Raw genomic sequence first — 10,757 nt, 5'->3', positions numbered from 1 at the left:
CACCTACATGGTGCAAGACTGCTTGCTTTATAAATGTGGCTTAAAAGGCATGCCATCGTAAGGTGGTTGCCACCATGAGAGATGTTGCAAACTTGATTGCAACGCTGGAATCAATAGGATGTGTGGTTCATGCCATAAGTAACCATCAGCCAAGTACATCAGCAGGGAATCTCAGGCCATGGAGCCAAATATAGCTCTTTTGAGCCTCATTTTCCAGCCCATGCACATCCTACATCTCTCTATACCAGAGTTCTCATTGGCCCTGCTCTGTATCAACCTTGACTGCTCTTGCCTGGCTGGAATGTGTCCCTGAACTATGATAAAGCTTGTGGATTGGTTGGGTGTAGCATCTGACTTTTGCACGGCTAAAATGCAGTGTACTGTACAAAAAGGAATATAAAATCCGCTGCCCTGCTCAGGACACCCACAGGCCAGGCCGTGCTTGCATGCAGAACTCGTAAATTTGATCACAATGGAATGTAACACTCTTGCTGGCAAAGGTTCCTTCCTCCTGGCTGGGGTGTGGAACTGGGTGTCTCCAAACTCCCCAGTGGTTATGGCCCAAACTGAAGTGGGTGAAGGGGGGGAACCAAATAAGATCCGTAGAAGGCATTGTTTCCATAGGAAAAAAATATTTTATTTTTTAAAGAACAAATTCAGTTTGAAACAGATGTGGAATGTGAATTTTCATAGATTTCATTTTCTGGAAAGGGGCTAACTGCAATGTAGAACAAAAGCAGATTTCAAATCTATGACACTCTAGGTTTTTTTAAAAAAAGAGAGAGAAAAATTATTTATAACTCAAGCATAATACTGTGTTACTTACAAACTGGACAAAGGAATTCTTAAATAAATATTCATGGTACACAATTACAGCACAAATATGCAGCAATTTGGCAACCTTTTTTATACCTTATCTTTTTTTTTTCCTGGATACTGTGCAAAGGGGGAATGATACGGCCTTTAAACAAGCTGTAGCTAAATACATAGCAAAAGTCAGATTTTATACAAAACATCTCGCTTAGACTTTATTAAAAAACCAATGTTGCTCTATATACACAATCTGGTTAAGAAAAGATGTTTATTCTCGTTTCCATGTGTATTTTTATTTTATATTTATTTAAAAAGGTGAATAAGGCTACTGTAACACCCCAAATCCATATACAGTAAATCTTGAACTTATTTACAGCATCTTCACTCTTTAGACATGATGGTGTAAATTTCAAAAAGTTAGGTGATTCAAGGGGTAACACAAGCAAGGCATTTACAGTAACTTTTCAAAGCTGAACCAAACACCAACTAAAAGGAACAGTTGGTAAGATTGTCATTATTCTGCACAAGACACAACACAGATACACAGGGCTCTTCTTTTCTTTGTTCCTCACCCCCCCTAAAACTGGTTGCAGGTTGTTGCTTCTTCTTCTCCTTCTCCACCGATTCATCCAATATTTCCCCCTCACAAAGTTTAGTACATGATCAGAATGTAACCAACTAAACATACTCTCGATTAAAAAAAAACCAAAAAAACAGGCCCATCTATTAACTCTCCTCCTCCCCCCCAAAATCAAATCTTAATGACTTACAAGAAAAAATCTTTCATGGATGGATTCACAGAAAGGAAGGCTTTAGGAAAGAACTACATCTGTATTGTAGCTGGTTACCATGGTAACCTCCCACAGAACCATGATTCTCTTCCACCCTCCCTTCCTCTTTGCTTCTCCTTGGACCAACATCATTTTCAGGTTCAGGAAATACAGAGAGTAATCATTTCTATGACAGTACTTTTTTTTTTTTTTTTTGCACGTGCTCAGTGGAGGTTTGAGAACCTTAAAATGCTGTAGTTACATGTTCTTTCCAGTCCAGAAAGTGAATCGTTGCTATGGTAACAGGACTATGTGAAAAGACATCTATTTTGCATAGCACATAAAAAAGTAGATCTCCTCCACCCTCCCCCAGGGTATAAGAGGTGGGAAGGAGGACAAGCAACCATGCTTCAAGCAGAAACTCTAAACTGAAACTCTCCGTATTTTGTGACCAGCTGAATGGACTCCATCTTGTAAGGCAAAGGGGCGGGAACAAAACAGGGACATAACACAGAAAAAAGAAAGAAAAAGAAAACCCACATCAGAACATCCAGTTGTTAAATACATGATGCAGTTACGCCAATTCTGTGGTATTTTGGGGCTTGTCTCTCCTAGTCTACGAGTTATGCAAGACAGCTTAGAGGGCTTTGTTATTTTCTCAGTATTGTTCTTTTTTGGAGTGAAGCTATTTCCGCCCCCCCCCCTCCCCCAAGAAGGCTTGCCCAGTCATTTTGCTTTAACGCTGACAATTTAAGATTGGATGCATTGCCACAGATGAACTTCACATCTTCTGGTGTAGAGTCTGTGCAATCTCTCTCTAGATATATATATAGATAGATATATATATTAGTAATCATAACAAAATCTGCTACTTTATATTCCTTGGGTTCTATACACCTACTATAAATAAGTCATACCTTACATCTCCCTCTCGTGTGTCTAAATGTATTGCATCTTTACGGACTGTAAGCAGTTTACCATATGTGCTTTAACTCTGAAGGAGAATACCCCAGATAGCAGCAGTGTCGGGAGTACAGGACTCCCTTGCAAATGCACTGCCAGAAACAAGGCTTGGTTGGAGGAAAAATAAAATCCTGATTAATATTCAGAGATGTGAATACATTATTTTTTTTAAGTGATGGAATTATAGCCCTCTTGACTGTTAAGCATGTGATTTTTCTATGTCAGATGTTGCTGTTTTCTTAAACAAAATTTCCCCTGTCCTGCGATTAATTAAAATGTGATAAGCATAGCAGCGGAGTCTGCTTTTTTATTTTTTCAACAAAAAGAAAGGAAGGAAAGAAAGAAAGAAAAAGAAATGTCATTTGAAGCAGACCGAGATTTTGCTACAGCTAGTTCAAAGCTGTACATCTTATTGCTGGCACAATAAGTACCCCAGCAGTCCTGCCCTCATATATCACTATTGTCTTGTCTCCCAGGCACGTCCATTTACTTACACTCTTTGTCCTACTTTAAAGGGAGAGGACTATTCTCTCCCGCACATTGCTATTGGAGAACAACCTTGGCATCCTTCAAATGCAGACCCCATTCAGCTGCTTGTGTTGCTGTGTGTTCCAACTTGCTTCCTAGAACTCCCGATATCAAAAGTGCTGCGCTGCCTAAATTGTCTGGCTTGGCCCAGTTGATATTCCAGAGGCAACAACAGTCGATCAGCCCTTCCTCCTCATATTCTTGGCTCTGCTGACAAGCTAGCTTCGGGACGGAAGATTCCTTTATTAAGCAAGCCTGGTTCTACCCTCCCCTCCCCACCCATCCCAAAAGCACTAATCATTCAAGTGAGGCTGCTACCACAAACGGATGGTGTATGGAATGGCAAAAATAAAAGAATAATAATTGTATGCTTTCCGGTAGTGATGTAGGTTGAGGAGCGTGAATGAATGCTTGTGTGGAGAATGCTACCCGACTGAAGTTAAATGCATCAGGGATTGACTAAAAGCAAGAAGGATGATTAAAAAGTCTTACTTAAAAGCAGGTCTGTATGACAAATCCGCAAGCTCTTAAGAGTACACACAAAGTCACAGGGCTGCGTTTCAAGCTTGATGACTTCCGACTCCCTCCCCAAACGCCTAAAAACCATTAGCATCCGTGAGTTGCTCCATCTTCCCTGGGCTTTTCGTACATGTCTGGATGCCAGCAGCACATGGCTTCGGAGGTGATGAACGTACAGCAATGGGGGCAGGTATCTTCTACGCAAATCCTTCCAGCTTCCAAGTAAATGCTTGTTCACCAAGGCAGGAATTCTACAGACTAGGGAAGCTGTGCATCTCAACGTGGCTCTCTTGTCACAGGGTGGGGCTTGCCGTTCCCTCCGCTGCGCCTGGTCCAGTAACCAGCGCAGGGGCTCATCACAACCCCCCACCCCACCCCACCCCCCGCGTCACGGATAGCATTTTGACCAGAGAGAGAGAGCTTCAAAAAAGGTACCGCGCTGAGTGTTCATCAGACCTTGTAATAAATGTTTGCTGGGCTCTGAGGGGGCATTTCTTGAACGATGTACACTGGGTGTCCATAGTCGCCGCTGACTTTTTCATAGTGTGGGCAAAAGACACTATCTGCAGTCCTCAGAGGAATGATAATGTCACTGGGTTCAGACCCATTGTTGTTCCCACTGCGTTTTGGGGTGGCTAATGTACTAAGTGACAGTGTCGTCGTGTGCTGGGGAGAATGCTTCCTGTGTCTCCGCCGATACTTCAACAATAGAACCACCAGAGTTATGATGATGATGAGGAATATGATGGACCCTGAAGCTATCCCTGCGAATAAGGCCACCTCTGAACCAAGGATACTGGAATGTCCAGCCTTGCTTCCATCTGAGTTGGGACCTAGGGATAAAGTTGGAATGAAGGGGCAGAGGGGAGAGACAGAGCGAGAGAGATCTAAGTTCAAAACGATCATTGTCCCATCACCAGTTTGCAGCACTGAAAGACTTGACTGTTGACTGAACTTTTGACAAACCAATTACCCCGCAAGACATCTAGGAACAACCAGCCACAAGTCAGCCATTCACATTCAGCAAGACGCTTGTGTCTGTTTCTCTCACTTTTATGTTGCTCCCAAACCACACTGTGTTCTTTTCATCTATCATCACCCATCAGCAGCAAGGACTGGCACTGACAAGGCAGCCTTTGATGCACACCATGTCTTAACAGATGTTGGTCAGCTCAAAGCAGCTAATAGGGATAAAAACGGGGGTGGGGGAGGAAATTCTCAAGACTCACTATTCCCCTGCCACTTTCTTTTTCAAACACTAATTTGGACTAAACTTTGCCATTGTGCGCTTAACCTCTGTCTGGAGAGGCATCTGTGTTGCCAGGTGGAAAGCAGGTTGAAATGCTAAGAGACCCCAATAGATATTGCTTCATTTTGTTACGTTTTGGTTTTTTTAACTACGGTTTAGTTAAAACAGGGCAGGTGGGAACAGCCTCAGACGGATGCCTCAGAGGGTCTAGCCTCATCCTGGGTCAATCAGCTCACACAGATCTGCTAGGGCAGAGATGGGCACCTGCCCTGCCCTTCTGTGTAGCATCCAGTGGAGCAATTAAGCCCACTAGATCTACAGAGGCCAGCAGGGATGAGTGCTGGTCATAGCTGGTAGCAAGGGGGCTTTGCTGGGAACAAGATTCCCATGTACCTGCAGCTAGAATAGCAGTAACAAGGATGCAAACTGATCTGGAGCTCACACAGCAAACATGTTTTAAATTAAATCAAATTTGGTGCTTTGTCGCTGAGAAAACCTTTAATAGGTTTTGCTGCAACTTGATGCCTATTTCCAAGAGAAAATATTGCTGTGGAGGCTAAATTTGGGTCGAAAAATCCTCCCTTAGCACAAAATTGCTGATGCCTGCTCAAGTAACTGACAAGCAAAAGATTTAATGGCATGATGGCAAATAATGGTGAGCAGGTTAAGGAGTTATTAAAAAAAACCCCAACGATGGTACTGAAGTCAACTGAGTGAGCAGTGGTCTTAGTCTGAGATTCTTCTCCTCACTGACTTCCCCTCACTATTCTTCCTCATTCAAGTGAAATAAAGATAAGAAACTGGTCTTACAGTGGTGGCCCATGTGGTGGTTTGCGAGGCGAAAGAGATGGCAATAGCGGACAAGGGGACTTCCTACCCATATCTGCCAATGGCAAGGCAGACATGGGATGACACAGCCAGAATTGTGCAATCCCATGGCTGTCTGAGATGTTTGCCCAGCCATAGGTGAGGGTGGCTGTCATCGCGATGACCATACCCCTTGCACAACGTTTATGCAATATCCCATACCTCTACTGCCACCTTCAGAGAAGTAAGAGCAGAAAGGTTGCTCCCCCTCCATATATGTGCTGCGGGATACATTTCACCCCGTGAACCACCTCAATGGCTGCTACTGCTATTTTTGTCATTCTGACATTTAAGATAAATACTCGTCTTATACTCATCCAAGAATCAGCTCAGTCATTATATATTGCTTAGATGAGTTATTCAGAGTGCCAATGTGATCAGCCAGAGGATGACAGCAGTAATTATACATGTTTTAAAGCAAGCCTGATAAGTGCTAATGATAAACTCTTCATAAATACTGCCAGAAGACAATGGCTACAATCTAGTGCTCAGTTAAGGATCCTTTAGTTGACTTCAATTAGGCTTGAGTCAAATGTGCTTAACCATGAACTGGATTGCAACCAATGACCACCAACTCATCTCTTCTGGTAAGCTTGTTATAACTACTTCAATTCCTGCCTCTCTCTCTCCCCTTCTTTTTGAAGTCAGCAGTATTTCCAGATGGAACCATTCCATTTCTATGAAATGCAAATGAAGAGAGGCTTACTTTTGCAGAAGTCATGATCTTTGACCTCTCACACACTGGTACGCAAGCTTCCTCTCCCTATGCAAATGCTTGCTTTTATTATTTCTTATTATTTAATAAACCCTTAATGATGGGAGATAAAATGTATGAGAAATAGCCTTTAAAATCACCTCCTTCAAAATCTAAAAGCTCTCCTGTTTACCTGCATGATCCTTTACAAAGGGACTTGTTGTAGAGCTTTTCCCGTTGGTACCAGCTTCCTGTTCCGGGCGTTTAGTTGGATCAGCATTATTTGGGGACCCACCAGAATTGGGAACTGAAACAACACAAATGATTCACTACAAACTAACAATAATGTGCTTTATAAGCTGGTTATCAATTTTCACGAGGCATGAATGGCTTTGAACAGAAGATCCTTTATGCAGGAATACAAGAAGATATGAGAATGTAATTTTCTCCTTTAAAGCAAGCAAGAGAGAAAAAGCTATAGAGTTATTTCAGAGATTTAGATTGTGAAGCTAGTGGCAGAAAATGAAGGGGATTCCTGAAATTGGCACGAAAACCTTTGCAGATGACATTTCAGCATAGCAGGCAAGTTGATTGACTACTAAACCAACCTCTAATTAGAAAGAATAGGTTTTTTTCTGCACAATAGGTTATCTGTATATGAGAAAAGGACAATGAACAAAACCCTCTCTTCTTTAGGGAGGATTTGCCACAAGCAAATGAAGGGAGCATTAGCCCCCTTTCCTTTTCATTTGTTTTAAATAATGCTGAGCTCTGAAACTGTGCTTTAATGTTTAGAACGCAAGCAAGAATAACTGCAGCACATGTTGTTCATGGGTGACCTTTCTTTCCAAGGAGAGCTCTCCAATGAAGAGATCTTATTGCATTAACTCTCTTCCTGTAAAATCTGTCAGTAACTTAGGTGCAGAAAATAGGCTTTGCCTTCAGAATCCAAAGAAAGGCAGACTAATATAGACTCTGCTGTTTCATGCTGTTTCACCTTATTAGCAGAAGCTGAGACACTCAATGGGGCCCAGGGGCTGATCAAAGTTGTTTGATGAAAAACACAGATGGTCTTTACCTTGTCCAACTTTCATTAGGATCTTCATGGCTTTTGTCTGACACACCCCTCCCTCCTGGTTATCCAGGCCTTCCAGTGATCCATTAGATGTTGCTGATTGAAAAAAACAAAAACAAAAACAGAGTGAAAGATTTCAGGATGCCACCAGGTGAAGTTACACAAAGCAAGAGTACCTGAAAATAGATGTTATCTGTTCAAATTCACTCCTGCTGTTCAGGTTTACCCAGAAAAAGTTGTGAAACGCTTGACAGCCAGGCAAACAGAGCAGGCTGTGTTGTATACCTAAAGCTGGAATGCATTATCGGGTTTCTAACTTATCCAGGCACTTTTCTTTCATGAACAATTGGCTGTCTTGTTATTATGCCACTGGTTGAAAGAGTAGACAGTTCTCCACACCTACACCCACACTGCCCTGAAAAACTGGGAGTTGGCTGGAAAGAAAAGGGAGTCCTGCCAGCCTCAGCAGAGCAAGGAACATGCAGTCCTCTCAAGCCAGAGAGTCCTACCGATTGAAAAAAACCATAACTCAGAATTTGCAGTTGCTCATTTGTGTACTCCAGTACCTGTGCGTATATCACTTGGACTAAACCCATCTGCATCTGCAGTGGTACCTCGGGTTAACTACTTAATTCGTTCTGGAGGTCTGTTCTTAACCTGAAACTGTTCTTAACCTGAAGCACCACTTTAGCTAATGGGGCCTCCTGCTGCCGCCGGGAGCCCGATTTCTATTCTCATCCTGAAGCCTCAAAAGCAGCTTTTCATTTCTGCTTCCTTAGCTTGCCTAACTCATCAGGGAGATATTCTACCTATTCATCTCCCCTTAAGGGCAAATAGAATTTGGCAAAAATCCCACTGAAGCAAATTCTCTTCCCAGAGACCAATGCACACTCCCAAATTCTAGGGGAAGTTGCTGATCAGTTGAGAGCCAAAAGGGAGGGGAAGATGTCACTGGCAAATTGCTCAAGAAAGCTGCAAGAAGAGTGGGATTGGACTGGGGGGGGGGCTGGGTTAGCCCTTGGTATTTTAATTATCAAGTTGCAAGGTAGGGATACTCTGAAGGCAGGAATGGGCTGAATGGAACCTGCAGTTCCCCATTTTAATTCATGGGACTTCGAGAACGGACATTATTTATCTATCGCAAGGATTTTGAAGTGGCAAACAATATTTCATGCACTGAGCAGAAATAGCTGCACAGACTATCTATCTTGATGAATAACGCCATGACAACTTTTAATATTACTAACTGATTATAGCCCTAATAAATCTGGTATCAACATTATTGGGGGGTTTCCCCCCAGTACTTTCTCCTACCCTAGTACTCTATAGCCTTTGCAAGGCACATTTGCAACAACATCTGGTAACTTACTAAAATATTAAAGGAAAGGGAAAAGCCATGAAAGTCCTTGCAGGGGGTTTCCATGAAGAAAAAGCAATTAAGCGGCACTTCTGGTACTAAGAAGAATCTCCTTTTCATCTAATTTAGATATGGCCCCATAACTCTTTCTTTTTCTTAGAAAGATGTACCTTATATACATTCCTGAGTTCCTTCATACTCCTAGACCCCCTTTCACTAAGTGTCTTCCCAGCCCCATGTTGATATTTTTCTTTCTCTAATCTTCTCACTAGCTGCAAAAACTATGAACCTTTTCCTTCCCTTTGATCTAGTTCCTGCTTTTGTTCTACTTCGCCCTCCTTGTGGGTGTAACATAATTCCTCACTACATGAACTTCCTTCTCGCAGCTCCCTCTCATATTATCCTTGTAGCTGAGCTTGCCCAGGCATCCCGGGCTAATTCTGGCTTTCCATCTCACACAAATGTTAGCTGGCCAAATTTCACCTCTCCGTTTTCTGACTCCTTGCATGTGCATTTTTAAAGTGAGAAATTTGGCTTGGGAAAATTGTGCACATCTGTGGGGCCAAGCTCAGAAAATAATGGAGATGTATAGCTTTGTTTTGTTGAGATCTTTTTTCTCCCCCTCAGAGAAAAGAAAAATCAATACTAAGAACCAGTTTGGGACATAAATCAAATGCATCTTTTGCTGTGTGTTTTTTTTATGACCTCTTTGTTTCTGTCCTTGTAATCTGTACACTGGCCAACAGCGTACAGAAATACTGAAATAGAGCTTCGGTAGAGAAAATAGCAAATAAACAGTAACCATCCTCCTCTTAATACTAAGCTTTAGGAATTCAACTGCCTTTAGCTGCCTTTTGCAGATTAAAGCATAATAGAGTCAGACTGCAGTTGGTGTCTTTCTACACTGTAAAAAAAAGAGAGAGACCATTTGTTTAACCCATGATCTAGGCAATGGCAATGCAACCTAAACAATTCACAGCTTAACCTCTGTATGACACAGCAAAGAACGCTGCAGAAGACAAAATCTCAAAACTAGTGGCACAAAAGGAATATAGGAGTTGTTATACCACTGCGCTCCTAAAGGATCTCTACATGCCTTACTTCTTTAGAATCAAAGTTGCAATGCTGATTTCGCCTAAGTCCCTGATGAATTCTAAGTTACTGTGAGGAACATTAGGTTCATGAGGACTGTTGAACATTTGTTGGCAAATGAGGATGCAGTGAAAAGGCTTTGTGCTGACTATTAAGCAACAGAAACTCTCCTTTTGCTAGGTAATCGAGATATTGATAATTTGGCTTGAAATAAAAACCAGGCACCTATACCTCCTGCATTCCTCATTTGCCTGCTTTTTATGGTGGTGCCCTTTTGGCGTGCGCTGCAAGGGAGGCATTTGGATTTTTTTTTTCCAGTCATCAACATGTCTTGGACAGCATTTGCCTGGGATGAAACTCTGCGTGTTGTTTAAAGCTCCTGATAGCTGGTGGAAAAGGAGTGTATAAACAACAAGAGAAAACGCCAAGATAGTTTGACCTTATTAAAATATAACTGTCATATTCTGAAACATTTATTCCTTTCAGCTAAATATATAGATTTTTTTTTTAAAGTGACTCCATCATAGCCCTAACCCAGCTGAGTGGCCATTCTCCAATGAAGGCTTAAAGGACATATCAACAAGGGCATTAAATGTCTCTTAAAGAAGAACAGAACAACAAGGAGCTCTTGACACCACTGAGCTAAAACTAAGTCCAGTGCCACCCAATGGCCAAGCTATGCAATGACACTATCCACATCCATATACTGTAAATGAAAGCATTACTTCACCACAGGGCAGATGACAGTCCTCACACGGTCTAATGTCGACACCATAATAAAAACCGAACTATCATAGTAACTTGTCAAATGAATTCCCCTCCCCCTCTCA

General features: G+C 42.1%; 1 protein-coding gene across 2 annotated transcripts in view; it reads right to left on the bottom strand.

The window, feature by feature from the left end:
* Window positions 1-612: 612 nt before the first annotated feature.
* Window positions 613-10,757, bottom strand: part of EFNB2 (ephrin B2) — a 58,468-nt gene continuing 48,323 nt past the window's right edge. Inside the window, exons 3-5 of one of the 2 annotated variants that reach the window (XM_081858289.1) lie at window positions 7,482-7,574; window positions 6,597-6,710; window positions 613-4,426 (exon numbers count right to left, since the gene is read on the bottom strand). In XM_081858289.1, coding sequence (XP_081714415.1) covers window positions 4,044-4,426; window positions 6,597-6,710; window positions 7,482-7,574 — 590 coding nt within the window. In that variant the 3' untranslated portion in view covers window positions 613-4,043. The remainder of the gene's footprint in view (window positions 4,427-6,596; window positions 6,711-7,481; window positions 7,575-10,757) is intronic. The other variant, XM_081858290.1, reaches the window with a different exon arrangement.

The sequence above is a fragment of the Podarcis erhardii genome (genome assembly GCF_964252035.2).
Source record: "Podarcis erhardii genome assembly, chromosome: 4".
NCBI classification, from domain to species: domain Eukaryota; kingdom Metazoa; phylum Chordata; class Lepidosauria; order Squamata; family Lacertidae; genus Podarcis; species Podarcis erhardii.
Note: the sequence above shows the minus strand (reverse complement) of the source record. Positions and strands in the feature narration are given on the sequence as shown.